At 38.1% G+C, this 16,440-nt stretch overlaps 2 protein-coding genes across 2 annotated transcripts; both read left to right on the top strand.

The window, feature by feature from the left end:
* Positions 1-1,678: 1,678 nt before the first annotated feature.
* On the top strand, positions 1,679-10,912 carry LOC108843133 (uncharacterized). The gene is made up of 35 exons (XM_018616236.2): positions 1,679-1,975; positions 2,050-2,143; positions 2,226-2,332; positions 2,429-2,904; positions 3,001-3,211; positions 3,302-3,604; positions 3,682-3,799; positions 3,911-4,048; positions 4,159-4,240; positions 4,392-4,663; positions 4,799-4,912; positions 4,991-5,235; positions 5,328-5,579; positions 5,671-5,826; positions 5,928-6,068; positions 6,167-6,406; positions 6,545-6,669; positions 6,849-6,966; positions 7,065-7,226; positions 7,313-7,460; positions 7,556-7,656; positions 7,733-7,894; positions 7,981-8,028; positions 8,120-8,227; positions 8,320-8,394; positions 8,472-8,522; positions 8,635-8,781; positions 8,872-9,002; positions 9,144-9,231; positions 9,335-9,394; positions 9,471-9,714; positions 9,814-9,965; positions 10,085-10,155; positions 10,389-10,545; positions 10,650-10,912. The coding sequence occupies exons 1-35, from the start codon at positions 1,820-1,822 to the stop codon at positions 10,812-10,814; spliced, it is 5,418 nt and encodes a 1,805-aa protein (XP_018471738.2). The 5' UTR covers positions 1,679-1,819; the 3' UTR covers positions 10,815-10,912.
* A 428-nt stretch (positions 10,913-11,340) lies between these two features.
* On the top strand, positions 11,341-15,428 carry LOC108843518 (TORTIFOLIA1-like protein 2). The gene is made up of 8 exons (XM_018616732.2): positions 11,341-11,540; positions 11,834-12,539; positions 12,630-12,824; positions 12,909-13,011; positions 13,123-13,772; positions 13,909-14,565; positions 14,662-14,827; positions 15,052-15,428. Exons 2-8 carry the CDS (start codon positions 11,874-11,876, stop codon positions 15,063-15,065), a joined length of 2,451 nt encoding a protein of 816 aa, XP_018472234.2. The 5' UTR covers positions 11,341-11,540; positions 11,834-11,873; the 3' UTR covers positions 15,066-15,428.
* The last annotated feature ends 1,012 nt before the right edge of the window (positions 15,429-16,440 follow it).

Genomic DNA, 16,440 nt, shown 5'->3' with positions numbered 1-16,440 from the left:
GATGAGCGAGAAGCAGCAAAATAAAGAGAGAAGGCAGATGATCTGTGTAGCGGTTGGTTGGCGTTGATGGCAATATGAATAATCTAACGGTTGATAATCAATTTTACGTTTTTTTTTTGTTTTTTGTTTTGGAAGAATTGAGAAAGTTTTTTTTTTTTTGCCATCTTAAAAAAAGAAGTAGCGGCTGGCTTTATAAAACGGGATGCCGCACGTGGGAAGGTCGTAAGCGCGTGGAAGACGAGTCAGTTTTGGAAGTTAATAGATCCTTCGTGTGTGTTTCAGTTGGACCCCTACCTGAACACACCTATTTCATTTCTGTTACTTTTCATTCTGTTTTCTTCTCTGTCTTTTTTCAAAATTAAGTATATTTTTTTTTCTAAATAATTACGTTAGCATACACGAATTTATTAATTGTGTAAAAAACAAAAGAAAAAAAAACACACAAGAAATTCAAAAGTTCAGTTATTCAAATATAAATTCTTTCGCATCCGGAAAATTCAAAGATACACCCATTTTAATAGTCAAAAAGTTAAAATGGCACCTCACCAGGAATATTCGGAATATACGAAACCTTGTATATAGTAATATTTTAAGATATTTTATACTACTACACCAGTACTAACTACTAAGTTTACAAAAATAAAATATACCAATACTAAATTCAGGAAACATCATATTTCTTCGACTGGTCGTAATGTGGTGTTTCTTGAGACTTTGCGTGTTGGTGGTCAGCTCTCTTCTTTCATTTTGCGTGTGTTTTTTTGTTCTTTTTTTTTTTTTTCTTTCTTTTCCTTCTCAATAGATTATTGATTTCCTTTTAAAGGGCTTTTATATTTAAATTTTTTAAATCTAATCTCAGTATATTATTGATTTTAGCAGCTTTTTACTATTTTAATTTGTGAACGATACGAATCAGACACGAGACTAGCTCTGATCTTTTACTTGGTACAAAATCATTTGATTCTTGTAAAACAAATCAAACTGGTGTAGTGACTAAAACCTGTAAACTATCTAATAAATGTTTAAATTAGTTTTGGAGTTTTGAAGATTCAGATTAGGTTCGGATAGGATTTATACACAAAGTATGTCACTGGATCATATCCATATGAATTTACAAAATGAATAAATGAATAATCAGAAATAGAATTACTATAAAAATACAGGCCGGCCAAAAAGAAAACCATACAAGACTGAAATCGATCCATAAATGTTTAAATCTTCAATGTATATATTCAGAAAAAATCTTCAATGTAAAAACGGTTACTTAAAAAATTAGCCTTCTAGTGTTCAAATCCATTGAACACTTGAAAGGTTAACAATGTTTTATAGTATTTGAATTATTTTTAAATTACAGGTATATAGTTTTCTCAGGGCATGAATTGATTGTCATGAGATAAAACGACAAGGCTCCTACCGTTAAGGGTAAAGGACGGTACATGCTTACGGAGCACATATAGCTGGGTGGAGAATATTTCAGACATTGAAGACACTCCATTATTATATATTTCATCCGATAGAAATCAATAAACAGATCCGGAACTCTTTTTTTTTGGGCAAATAAGAGGCTCTCCACGAACCTTTTCCCGAGGCCCAACAACAGCCGAATTAAGCCCAAACTAATAAAACGCCACCAATCAATTAGGCGATATATGCAAAAGAAGTAGAGGGATCTGTCTGAAATTTCTGTCCCCATCTATGTACTAACTAGGGTTTAAGAGAGGGATTTGTCGGAAAAAAACTAAATTTCAAATTCGTTTACGTCTTTCTGATATCTATCTTCCTGGCTGCCAGCAGTCATTGTTTTAGGAAGTTCGAGCGAATGGGTTCCTCTGTGATTACTTCACTGTCTCAGAGCTTCAAACAAGTTCCTCCAACAGCTGTTCCTGCTTTTCTCGACTGTGTCCTAAGCTCCACAGGCGTCTCTCCCTCCTCCCTCTTCGAATCACTCATCAAAGAGTTGCCTTTTCGCGTGGAGGTGATGATGATCTTTCTTCAATGTAGTTTCTTGTCCATGATTGGTAAAAGGCTTCAATGTTTTTTTTGTAATAGGACACGAATAGTGGCGACAAGAGATTCACTCCTGATGATTGCAACCACATTGCTTCGTTGGTTGCTGGTCTTTGTCATCTACTAAAGAGTTTTGGTGAGTTTCGAAAAATTTGAAATCTTGTTAGAGATTTCAAGAATTAACTAATTGAGGGGTTGCTTTGTGTGGTTTGAGTCAGGGTTTGGTACTGAGGATAATCATAATGCGTTGCAGTTGTTTGTGTGGAGTGTGTTTGTTCCACTTATGAAGATGGTTCGTGCTTATGACTTGGATATGCTTAATAAGGTGACATCTTCCTCCTCCTGCTGTCTATTGATTAAGCCCACAAAGTCACATCTATCCTTGAGCTTATTTGATCGTCTTTTTCTTTGACTGTATCAGATTGTACAATCGTTCTTTGATGTTGTGATCGAGACAAGTGCGTTGGTTGTATTGGAAGTGAGTTTGGTGCCTTTTTTACTGAGATCAGTTGGTGTTTCGATGGGAATGATTCAACACGAAGAATCAGATTTCATTAGATGGGGAGAGTTGTTGCTTGGTGGCTCTCTGAGTACAGATAATATGGATGGAAACTACATTGGATCTTTGTCTGAGTCATTTCCGATCCCACTATCGTGCCATCTTTTGAATCTGATTCTGAACGCTGCTTTTCAAAGTGACCAAGCAGCTCCAAAGGTTGAGAATTTTGCAGCTGGTATGCTGTGGGATCTGTGTAATACCACTGAGAGGCTCTTGTCACAAAGTGTTGAGCATCGTTCATGTGCTGTTAGTTTCCTCCTCCCTGCTATTTTCAAGGCATTCTCTTCTCAGTCTTCTCTGAAGATCTCACTTCAAGGAAATGTGTACATACTTTCAAGGTAAGGTCAATGAAAGAAGAATGTGTACATACTTTCAAGGTTAGTTTATCTTTTTTTATCTTGTTATGATTTTTTTAAAGCTGTAAAAAACTCCAGGAATGGCTTCAAGAAAAGGATTTGGGAATGCTGCAAGAAGCTCTTCTCGGTTGGATCAATAGAGAGAAGGGATGCTTACAGTGTTCTCTCTCTGTGTCTTTCTTCTGACTCTCGGACGGACGGAACAGAAAGTTATGTCTCAGAAAAAGACGATGTCGAGTTTGACTTTAGGTCCGAACAAGAGTTTTGGGAAGAAATCAAGAAAGGCTTGGTATGGCAAAAGTACTCGCTGTTCTTATAGATTCTCCCGTTTCTACTATATGATGATCCATGAGTGTAAAAAAAATACTTAACCTTTCAGGTTTTTGATGAGAGCTTAGTGAGGAAGCAGTCATTGCATATACTGAAATCAGTTTTATCTATAAGCGAAGTGAGTAAGGCGAGTTCTGAGAAGAAGCCAGAAGGGAACTCAGTTCATCGTGCTTTGTCGAAGAAGGAGATGTGGGCAGAAAAGGAAGCCAAGTCACTGGGTGTGGGAGAATTGTATGGCTCTGTTGAATCTGCTTTGACTAGTCAGCAGCAGCAGTGGCAAGCTTTTGTGCTCCTTTATGAGATGCTTGACGAGTACGGCACTCATCTCGTAGAAGCTGTGTGGAGTAACCAGGTCAGTTGTTTCTTCCTTAATTTTCTGCTCTTGATGCTTTGTCTCCTTTACTCATTGTTTTCTAATTCACCTCGCAGATTGATTTGTTAATCAAATCATCTTTCAGATATGAAGAAACTCCAGATGAAGAAACTGAAATATTTAATTGGTTAGAGGTTCTTTGGAATCGAGGCTTTAGTCATGATAATCCTCTAGGTATTGTTGTGTACTTAAATTACAGTATCCTTGTTGGCAACACATTATGACCGATCCAGATCTGCATTTCATTTCAGTTCTTTGGCTGATTCATCTATTCTAAAATTGTAGTCAGGTGCACGGTCATGGAGTCTTTTATGGGGATTGAATGGAGAAGATACAAAACATGTACACAATCAATGTCCCAGACCTTCGTTCTTGGGCCTTTCATAGAGGCGTTGAATGATTCTACACATCACAAGGATTTCGGTAGGTGCTTCTTGGAGAAATGTATTCCAATAACTTTCATAAATTGTTTTTTACTGTCATTCTGGTGAAGTAGTAACTGGAACTGTTTGTTGCTTATTTTACTCTCCCAGGACTGAAAGGAGTATATACCTCAAGAACAATTGAAGGTGCAGCTCAATATGTGTGTGCGTACACAAGTTGCCTTAACCCAAGGTAAGGTGTCACTGTGTTTTATGTCATATATCATATTATTTATGCTCTTGCTAGAGTTTCTTTGATATAGATATATTCTCGGGGGTCTGCAAAATTATTAAATCGTTGAGTTTTATTGTTATACTTTTCTAATTGTTTATTCGCTTCGCAGGAATCGGATTGGATTTTTGATCAACTTGGCATCTCTTGCAAAGAAACAGTCTTTTGGTAGGGCTGGATTTATGGCTCTCGCACAATGCATTGTGTCTACAGCATATGTGGTTGGAGGATATGGGAACAAGGAAATGGAGCATCTCTCTGGGACTCCCCTAGAACCTTCTAGTGGACATTTAAGTCAAGATGAGATGTCACATATACTGGATGTCTTGAAGTTTGTTGCAGAGAGCAGCAGACAACATTTTAATCACAAGTACCGTACTCGAGGTCCGTAATCAATTAGCTTGACCGACTTAATCATATGTATGATTATTATTTTTGGGCGTTCCCTCGTGGTATATAAGTAATTTAACCATACTAGAACTAAATCTTTGAATTGTGTTTTTTCCCCCCATTTCCTAGTTTGTCAAAAAGTGTTGGAAACTGCTGCTTCAGTGGTGAACCCTTGTGAAGTTCCTCTTGGAACACTATTGCAGTTTGTTTCAGCAATTCCCCGGGAGTTTACTGACCATAATGGTGAGCGTGAGACATTTTACATACGGAGGTTAAAATGCAAATTCATCATCTAACATCCTTTGCTTTCTTTCATGTTAGGTTCATTGCGGAAAACGATGCTAGAATGGCTCAAGGGGTGCAACAGAAACACTTCCAACAGTTTATGTACTGATGGCACTCGTCTTCTAGCGAGCCTTTATGAGTATCTGAAAGAATTTGTCAGTGATCATGTTGAGGGTTATGATGACGAAGACTTGGAAGCATGGGAATCCCAAACAAAACGATGGGCAAGAGTCTTTTTCCTCACAATTAATGATGAAGAACATCTCGCCGATATCATAATGGTTTGACTTAATCAGCTAAAATTTATTTTCCACATTGGATTTTTTTCAGTTGTAGCGGGTTGCTAATTTGACAATCCTCTGTAACTCTGCAGTTTGTGCAAAATAGCGGCGTTAATCTTTTCCAAGAGAAGAACCATTTAGAACGAGCACCTGCGAAGTTTTTAATCTTTATTCTGAGTATGCTCCTAGAGCTCCAGAACATGCAAGATGAGGTCTCTGAGCTTAATTCTTCGGTGAAGAGCAAGTCGTGTATTGGTTCTGTTGAGGAAAATGGCAAGCAGCAGATCGTTGGCAGTGCTTCAGTTATTAATGAAAAGTTTGCTGCTGTTCTCTTATCGATACTGGTAAACCATTTTCTTGACAGACGATGATATAATGATCTTCACATTAACTTGGCTTACTATGATTTTTTTTCTTCCTGGCTTGACAATACAGAAGCAGCTGATTTCATTTGCTGATTCATCTTGTTCAATATTCTGGTCTCACACTACTGTGGAGAATGGTGTTCTGTCTGGTTCTATCATAGGAAAACTAGGGGGTCCAAGTCAACGACGGCTATCCGTTCCTACTACAACAGCTGTACTAGAAGCTGTATGATTTCTTTTCTTGTTTTCTTCGGACAATTACATACAAGTTTCCATAAGCCCTACAACGTTGAAAAGAGATTCATCTCAGTGTTTTATGATGAGCAGGTAACGTCGGTGAAAATCATTGGGTTGATCTCGTCACACTGTGGTCAAGTCACTAGTGGAGTTAATGAACTCAAATTAGCACTGGCGTTCTTTTGGAAGTTCGTCCATCATACACTATCATCTCAAAATTGTAACTCTGAGGTAATGCCTTCTTCCGAGTTCTCCGGTTTGATGGAATGCCTGAACTGTGTGAATCTCTGAAGTTTCTATACTAATTCACGATGAATGTATCTGACCAGGCCGAAGCCGAGGTCTGTCTTGCAGCATTTGAAGCGCTAGCTGCTGTACTGAATGCATTTGTGTCCTTGTGCTCAGCTAGAGCTTTCAACCTTTTAGAAAACGATAATACATTATTAGACATGGTGGATGGTGAATATTGGTTACAAGCTTCAGTTCCGGCTTTCCTCCACAACATTAACCATCTTCTCACAGCAGGACTTCTGGCAAGAAGTAGAAGGGCAGTTCTGCTTAGCTGGAAGGTAACACATATTTTTATTCTATTTGATAAAGCTATGGTCCTTTACCAGTGGAATTATACATGTCACAAGATCTTCTTATCAATGACCTTTTGCTTGGAGAGCTAAAGAAATATACTGACCGTAATGTTCTTGATTCAGTGGCTTTGTGTGGAGTATCTATTATCAGTCATGCATGTTCTTGATGTCAGACGTATTCCAGGGGATAGAACGTCTTTCTTCTCAGATGATACAGTTAAAAGCATCTTTTATGATATTGTAGAGAGGTGAGATGTGATATATTCAAATTTATTCTCCTAGCAGTTGCTAGCAGATACAAAAAATATCATAGATACATGAGTACCATATAAACTTTTCTTTATCTAGTGAGTCTAGTGGTGTGAACTTTATCATACATTCATACTTCTCATTCTTTGGCCTCTAACTTCCCTTTACGATTTGGCAGCCTTGAAAATGCTGGGGAAGGTTCTGCTTTGCCTATGCTGAAATCTGTCAGACTCGCTTTGGGGATACTTGCGTCTGGGAAGTCATCTTTGGATGGTTTCACGGGTGTGGATACTCAGGTTTTGTAATGGGTTTTAAACAGATTTGATTTTTTTTTTCTTTTATCCTTTTCAAATTATTAATCTATATCTCATTTCTTGTGATGCCTTGCAAGCAGACGATGTGGCAGCTGGTCAAATCATGTTGGATATTGCATATCAGCTGCAAGAAGAGAAGGGTTGCACCCATTGCTGCGCTTTTGTCTTCTGTGTTGCATTCTTCTTTGTTTAGTAATAAAGACATGCACGTAGCTGAAGATGGAGATGGTCCGCTGAAGTGGGTATGCATATCTATCCTTCCTAATTAAATGTTTCGAAGGAACAAAAGAGAAAATGAGTCTTTTATTGGCAATCTCTTGTTTCTCAGTTTGTTGAAAAAGTTCTTGAGGAAGGTCAGAAAAGTCCACGCACGATTCGTCTTGCGGCCTTGCACCTAACAGGACTGTGGCTCATGTACCCTAGGACGATAAAGTACTACATTAAAGAATTGAAGCTTCTGACTCTCTATGGCTCTGGTCTGTACTCTGTAATATCTTATTATTTCTATCAAGCCATCATTGCGTTGGCTATGATATTGAATTGCTTATCCTTTAACTTTATGATATTTTAGTTGCATTTGATGAGGATTTTGAAGCTGAGTTATCTGACAATAATGATGCAAGAACTGAAGTATCATTACTGGCAAAAAACCCAGACCCAGAACTGACAGAAGTAAGAGCCAGTTTTAGCAGATAATGGTATCAATTAATTTGGCCGAGCAAAGTGACATGTCCTGCATTTCTCTCAGGTTTTTATCAACACGGAGTTGTATGCACGTGTGTCAGTAGCTGGTCTGTTTCAGAAGCTGGCTGATTTGGCCACTATGGCCGAACCAGCATGTCAAAATAAGGATTATCTGGATGCTATTGTGGCTGGAAAGTTGTTCCTATTGGAGCTTCTTGATGCGGCGGTACTTATTGTTTGCCAAGTCTTATTGTCTGATACTCTGATTAATAAATGATATGTACTGATGAATCCATTTTTTTGAGGATACAGGTGCATGATAAAGACTTGGCAAAGGAGCTTTACAAGAAGTATAGTGCTGTAAGAGTTGCATCCTTTTCATTTCTTTTCCTTCATTAAGTTCTTAGATGGGTACCACAATTGACTGTAATGTCTGCTCTCTCTGTAACAGATCCATAGACGGAAAATACGCGCTTGGCAGATGATATGCATTATGTCGCGATTTGTCAGCAATGACATTGTTGGCCAAGTCATGGACAGTGTGCACATATGCTTATATGTAAGTTTAGGAAAAGATAGCCTGCCTTGTTGACTATCCACGTGTCAGTGATAAAATTGAAGCTGATTATTTATGTGTTTGATTGCTTGCAGAGAAATAACCTGCCTGCTGTTCGACAATACCTGGAAACATTTGCCATAAACATTTACCTGAAGTTCCCACCATTGGTAATAATCTTTCTAATAACAAATCTGTAACCGAACTCTGACTATGGATTTATGCTTACTTGATTGTTGGATCACAGGTTAAAGAGCAGTTAGTTCCTATATTGCAAAATTATGACACTAAAGCTCAGGTAAATCATGTGCAAGATACACATTAGACGTTCTAGTACTACTAAAATGAAAATACTATGTAGAAGTTTCTCAGTTTAATATATTGATAGATGTTGTACTGTAAATATGCAGCAAGCTCTCTCGTCCTATGTCTTCATTGCAGCCAATGTCATCCTTCATGCCGAAAAGACAGCTCAACAGACAAATTTGAGAGAACTTCTTCCACCAATAATTCCGTTATTAACTTCTCATCATCACAGCTTACGTGGTTTCACTCAGGTTGGTCTTTTATTGTATTCATCTGTCTTCTTTTGGTAAATGTTGGCTGTATATTAATCTTGTTCCATTTTCTTTTCGGGTTGGGCGCAGTTATTAGTGCATCGGGTACTCTTTAGACTGTTTCCCCCCGTGGAGTCCACTTCCTCTCAGACAATATCGTTGGAGAAACTCTCTTTTGAGAATTTGAAGTCTTACCTGGACAAGAATCCTGATTGTTCGAGGTGTGTTGCTCTACTCAGTATGATTATAATTTTTTATATTGGTCAAAAACGAACTTAGTCTTATGGACAAAGCCATCTTGTAGGGTTTTGGTTTATTATTACACACATTCAGCTGTGAATTTTCTTTTTTTCCTGGTCTAGATTGCGATCATCAATGGAAGGATATCTTGATGCCTATGATCCCACCACATCTGCTACTCCGTCTGGTGTTTTTGTCAATCGTGTTGAGGTAACCAATAAAATCTTCAATTGATTCTTCACGCACCAAGTAATCAAACAGCCAAGTTATTACATTACTAAGATTATTATTATATTTTGTGGTGGTGGTGCAGGAAAGTGAGTTTGAATGTGTTCCAACATGCCTCATGGATAACGTGATTTCTTTTCTGAATGTAAGCACATAGACATTGAATATTTTTCTTTTTATATGTGTTTCTGTCTCTCTGTCTTAACTTGAAAGTCTTGCAGGATGTTAGGGAAGATCTCCGTGCTTCCATGGCAAAGGACATTGTTACCATTAAGAATGAAGGCTTCAAGATTGAAGAAGAAACCAACCGTCGGGTGATCACTTCCACATCAGATGAAGAAAGGCTTCCTGAACCATCTTCATTGGACTTCCAGAAGAAGATCACTCTGTCTAAACATGAGAAGCAAGATGCTAGTTCAACAACTTCTGTGCTCCAAAACGGGGAAACTTACAAGCGTCTCTTCGGTATGCATATTTTTTTTATGTACCTGTCTATTTCTCACGGTTATGTTGTACAGTACAGCTTCTATGCACACCATACCAACACGGTTAGTAACATTTCAGAAATGGAGAAAGAAGACGAGCTCGTGAGTCAGCTCTTACGATCTAGAAGTATGGAGGTGGAGAGGTTGAAATCTGGGCGACAGAGTTTGATCCTTGTGGCTTCATTGGTTGATCGTATTCCTAATCTTGCTGGATTAGCCCGGACATGCGAGGTATAACGACCCCTCGTTCTTTCCATTTTCGACAATTATAGGAAGAGAAGAAAAGTTATGTGTCGTGTGCTTCTTGTATCTAATTGTGTTAACAAAGTCACTCTCTGCAAAATTTCCAGATATTTAAAGCGTCAGGTCTTGTCGTTGGAGATGCAAGCATAATACACGACAAACAGTTCCAACTAATCAGGTAAGGTTTTATATTTTGAAGTGCTCATGTATATCGAAAATCTCAAAGACATCACAAGTTCATGCTGTTGTTGGATCTGCTATGGTACATGGATCAGTAAATTTGATAATCTGTCCTTTGAGAGCTCTCAATAAATATGAAAACATTGGACTTGACTCATCACACCTAGTTTGCAGCTCAAATAGCTAACCTTCCTGCTTAATTAAGAGTTTTTCTCTATATCTTTTATGCAGCGTGACTGCTGAGAAATGGGTTCCAATCGTTGAAGTTCCGGTGAACAGCTTAAAACTATTCTTGGAGAAAAAGAAACGAGAAGGGTTCTCAATCTTGGGACTGGAGCAGACAGCTAATAGTGTTTCTCTGGACAAATATCAGTTCCCAAAGAAGACGGTAAGTTCATGAGCAAAAACAAGAAGAATTTTGTTTTTCTATTCTCACTTTCCTGTTGGAACCAAGTGGATCAATGTTTGTGTCTGTTGTTGTTGTTTGGAAAGGTTTTGGTGCTGGGTCGAGAAAAGGAAGGCATACCTGTAGATATAATCCATATATTAGACGCTTGTGTGGAGATACCACAACTAGGAGTTGTTAGGTCCCTCAACGTTCATGTCAGCGGCGCCATTGCTCTCTGGGAATACACTCGCCAGCAACGCATTCAATAGTTTTTTTGATCTGCCCCTCCCATAGTTTTGCCTAAACACTTGTAGCAATTAAACGAACGTTTTTTACAATGAAATAGAGATGTTTATTGGCATTTCAATCTCTGGTTACACTATTTCAAAAAATTTGTAACACTATCTACAGTAAACGTCTGTGATAAACTGACAGTAAGCGACACATGATCTTTGATTTCGTAAATTCATCACGGCAGCGACACATGATCTTTGAATATCTGTCAGCCTATGGAAGTCATCACAGTAACAGTGGCCTTGCACAATACAAATAAGGGAATAAATGCGGTAAAACGGCCCTGCGATGGTGACAGTACCCGATCAGAACATACCCGGCCCACAAAGGCCCAGCTCGAAAGTTATTACAGTCAACCTTTTTCCTCTTTTGGTGTTCAAACATTTAAATTTCCAATCAAGCGGACCCCACAAAACAAAATTCGAAAAACCTAGCAAGCGCGAGATTCAAAAACTTAAAATTAAATTTAAATACACGCTGACCAATGGCAACTGAACCACACGCGCCTCACACTCCTCTTCCCCCACTCTGGGCTCCGTGAAAGACATCATCAACTCTCTCCACTACCTCTGAGAGAGATTTTTACTCCCATCATTTTTTGGAAACCTAACAGAATAACTGAATCGCATTTCTACCTCCATGGCTTCTCACTCCTTTCGCTCACCACCACCACCACCATCTTCCTCGTGATTGCTTTCAGAGTATGCTTCCGCTATTATTCTCTTCCTTCGTACTTCCCTGAGAATGTAGCGAATCCTAGATTGATCGAATCTTCTTCGTTTAGGAATGTTTAAGCTCGACTTAGTACTTCTTTCCAAATTTAAACACTACACTGAATCTATTTAGGGAAAATCATGATCTGCTCGGCGTGTTATTGTCTCACGAAATTGATATGATTCGCCTAATCTTTCATGTATTGATTGATGCGAGGATCTTCGTTGCTCATATTCACCAAAATAACTAACTAACTAACTCACATGCTTCCTTCTCGCAGGTGTTGAGATTCAACTAGCAGATCTTCGAGATCTCAAAACATGAAGACGATTAGCATGCAGGCGAAAGGGAGAGGAGGAGGAGGAAACACGAAGGCGGCGAATCCACAGCAAGTCATCTTCGAGCTGAAGAAGAAAGTCGTAACTGCCTTAAACAAGCTCGCGGATAGAGATACGCACCAGAGAGGAGTCGACGAGCTGGAGAACACGGTCGAGCACCTCGCGCCTGACAAGATCTCTTGCTTCCTCTCCTGCATACTCGACACCGACTCCGAGCAGAAGAGCGCCGTTCGCAAGGAGTGTATCAGGCTGATCGCTACTCTGGCTAGGTTTCATCACGGCCTCGTCGCGCCGTATCTCGCCAAGATGGTCTCTAGCGTTGTGAAGAGGCTCAAGGATCAGGACTCCGTTGTGAGAGACGCGTGTATCGAGACGATGGGCGTTTTGGCTTCGAAGATGAGCTGCTACGAAGACGGGAGCTACGGTGTGTTTGTTTCATTGGTGAAACCGCTTTTCGAAGCTATTGGTGATCAGAATAAGTATGTGCAGTCGGGTGCGGCTTTGTGCTTGGCGAGAGTTATTGATACTAGTCCTGAGGCTCCCGTTGCGATTATTCAACGCATGCTTACCAAAACTGTGAAGCTGCTTAATAGCTCGCATTTCGTTGCGAAACCGGCGGTTATTGAGCTTAACCGAAGTATCATCCTGGTGAGTTTTGTTGTTGCCTACTAATCTCTCATGTTTGCTTTATAGATGTTGTTGTATAACGGAAGTTTTGGGAAATTGATTCTGATCCAGGCTGGTGGGGCGACAACGAAGAGTGTGCTTTTATCAGCAATGAGTAGCTTTCAAGATGCGCTTAAAAACAAAGATTGGACAACTCGTAAGGCAGCCTCTGTAGCACTTATGGAAATAGCTGCTACTGGTGAAAAGTTTCTTGGACCTCTCAAGGCTTCTTGCATTAGCTCTCTTGAATCATGTCGCTTTGACAAAGTTTGAACTCTTGTCTAAAATTTCACTCTCTAACAGATGATAATATTTGAAGTGAAATATCTAACTTTGAGCTTTTCTGTTTAGGTGAAACCGGTGAGGGACTCAATTATTCTTGCATTACAATACTGGAAAGCTGTCCCTGGTTCTGATAGTCAAGAGCCATCAGAAACTGTATCCTCCCTAAGAGGTCAGTTAAGAAAATGGTTTCTTTCCTCAAATATTTTTGCATTTTTCCATATTTGCTTCCTTCTCATAGACTTATAGATGCTCTCTCTGTTAATCTGTTTCGTAATCACAGAAAGTTATAGTGGAGCTCAAGGGGACAGTGAACTATTCAGCACTAGTGACTCTAAATCGAAGGATGTTACATCTAACAAGTATGTAACAGATTTGGCAAGGAAGAAGGTCCCGTTTTCTGCTAGGAATGCACCTACGCGTTACAATGACGACCCTCGAAAGACTAAACAAGATAATTGGCGCATCGAAATCGCTGTCTCGGAATCTCCAGTTATCTCCAAGGTTAATCTTCACAATGAAGAATCAGAGGGCAGTTGCATCACCAAAACATTTGCAGAAGCTGCAAACACGCCAGAAGTGACATATGAGTACATCCCAATGGAAGATAAGGCAGATTGTTATGTAACTGACGCTGTTAACGAGAATGACGATATCAAGTCTGTTACTGTTTCGTCAAACAGTTTCCTGGCGAGTGGTATGCTGAATCCAGCCATAATGAGTAAGCAGTTCGCAGCTGAAGAGACTTACTCTGAGGAGCAACAATTCTCAACCAAAGTGAAGAATCGTACAAGCACTGACTCCACTGTAACAGTGTCAAGCTCTGAAATCAATCATGACTGCTGTGCTCAGATTGCAAATGAGATGGCTTCTGTACGTAAACAGCTCTCTGATATCGAGAATAAACAGTCACGGCTGATAGATCAGCTACAGGTCAGTGAATATTCTTTCGCAATCTATTGTCTTTAACTTTGTATTTTGAAGATGCAAGTTCTCAAAACAGCTTTGTATTTAGATTTTTGACACAATGGAGTGCAAACTAATTTGTTGTTCTCCTCCTGTTTTGTAGGTCTTTTCAACAGGAATAATGAACAATTTTTCGGCTCTTCAATCTAAGGTGGTAAGCTTAGAATATGCAGTGGAAGGGATCGCTCAAAACTTTGCCTTGCATTCAGATATATCAAACTCCAATTTTGTGAAGCTAAACCAAGGTAGTACAGTGTCACCGAGGCTCTCTAGTTGCACTTCGAGAAACTCAACAGATGTCCGCAATCGGCAGTCTACATTATCATCTTCCAAGTTCTCAGTGACAAGAGAGAAGAAAACACATGGAAGAAGCAAACTTAATGAACCACAGGGTATGGAAAAGACGCGAAGTAATGCTTTTGGTGAGACTGGTCAACAACATACAAGGGAAGACATATGGAACAACATTGGACAGGGAAGGCGAGCACTGAGCCAGACCCGGCAAAGTTCTGAAAGTGTAACAAAGCATTATGCAGAGGTGATGAGTGGAACAGGTGGTTCATGTGAAGATGTGGTTGAATCAGAGTATGTAGAAGTGCTTTCTGGTGGTGATGAGCTAGCACTTGTTGAGCTTCTTGACAGAACCGGCCCCGTGCTGGACAGTTTGTCGCCAAATACCGTGAATGAGCTTCTGAGTATACTTCTCTCCTACCTCCTCGAGCGAAGATTCATGAATTCAATACTTCCTTGGCTGCATCAGGCAAGTTTATTGGACTTGAAATCATGCTTGAATTGCTACTACTGCTTATACTGGAAACAGTTACTGAAAATCCACACTATCTTTCTCTTATAATAGGTTGCAGACTTGAGCACTACAAATGGAGCTAATTATCTGATTCCATCAGCAAGAAAGAGAGCTCAAGTGTTGTCTGCAATTCAGGAGACTTCGTGCATGGGCTTTTCGAATCTTGCTGAGAGAAGAGCTGTTACTCAATTAGCAATGAAGTTGCGCAAACTTTGGGGTAAGCTAAAATATTTCCTTGCACTAACACTTGGTCTAACAATCATGCACTGAAAAAATTGCAAGATTGATTCTAAACTGTTACATTGTAAAATCTTCGTATGATCAAAAGTCCCATCATGTGTGGTTCTGTTTGCAGCCCATCATGTGTGGTTCTGTTTGCCGTAAGTAAAAATCTTTTAACTTCAAATTAAAGTCTTATTTTTGTTTCTTTTTTTTTTGCAGGAAAGTGCTCATGATCATTAGGTGTGCTGAAGTAGACAAGACGCTGACAAGAAAGTTGAGAGAAAACACAGTGAGAGAGAGAGAGAGTTTTTAAGAAATTTCCACGCTGGAACGTGTATTTCATTTCTTTGGTATCTGCTAAACTGGTGTTCGTTCGTGAGCCGATTGAGCTCGATGTTCTTGATTTGATTGGTGTTGTTCTGCTCGTTGGTTTCTAAGCGATGATTTGATTCGTGTAGTGTAAAGAGTGTTTCATTTCTTGGGTTTATGCCAAACTGGTGTTCATGAGGGGATATTTTGCTCTGTTCATTGTCTTGGATTCTAATTCTATGTTCGTTTCGAAAATTTTGTATCACTATCTCACCTGATGCTGTCCTTTTGTTGTGTCTACTTTTTGGAGCTTACATCCATATGGCCTCATGGGCAAACTATATCACCATTAGTTTAAAGCATTATTACTTCTAAACAATATCTCGTTGATGGCTTCATTTAGCAATTCCCTATACATTAAGTGATTTGCCACATGTTTCTCTACAATCGTTTTTACAAAAAAAATTGTGACGTGTCTATTAAATTGATGACATGTCATATGGCTAAATATGACATGGACAATTACATTTAATGCTGATATATATTTTTGAATTTTTTTGTAAAAAATGGCAATAACTCATATATTACATTTAATATTGATTTATATTTTTGTAAACTTTGTAGAATATGGTAATAACTCATAAATCATCACTAAAATAAATATATTCAAATATAACATTTAGAATTTCGAAATATTATATAAGTTTACTTTTATAATTATAAAATTTTTATTATCTAAAAGTTTCTAAATTTTCTAAATTAAAAAAGAAAATAAATCGTAATATCATTAGTTTCTTTTAGATATCTACAAATTATGTAAATATTATTTAGTTTTAATTTTTGATAACTATATAATTTTATATGATTTTTTAGTAATTTAGTACAAGTTGATTTAATACACTTATCCAAATGAAATAAATAATTTTTTTATCTAGATTTTAACTTTATATATATACATATATATTTTCTTAAATATAATTTAAAATAAAAAAAAAATATTTTCTCTTAATTTTATGCTTAATTAATGATATTTATATTAATTATTGGTAAAAATAATAAAATATATAATATTAATAAATTACATTTGAAAATATAAATTTAACTTTGAAAAAATTCATCACTACACATGGTGCACGAAAAATACCTAAATTAATAATTGTGATATGGCTACTAAAATTGATGACATGTTTTAAAGATTAATATGACATGAAAAATTATATTTAATGTTAATTTATATTTTTGGTAAAAATTTTAAAAATGTGGTAATAACTCATATATTACATTTATTGTCGATTTATA

The sequence above is a fragment of the Raphanus sativus genome, chromosome 2 (assembly GCF_000801105.2).
Source record: "Raphanus sativus cultivar WK10039 chromosome 2, ASM80110v3, whole genome shotgun sequence".
Lineage (NCBI taxonomy): Eukaryota > Viridiplantae > Streptophyta > Magnoliopsida > Brassicales > Brassicaceae > Raphanus > Raphanus sativus.
Note: the sequence above shows the minus strand (reverse complement) of the source record. Positions and strands in the feature narration are given on the sequence as shown.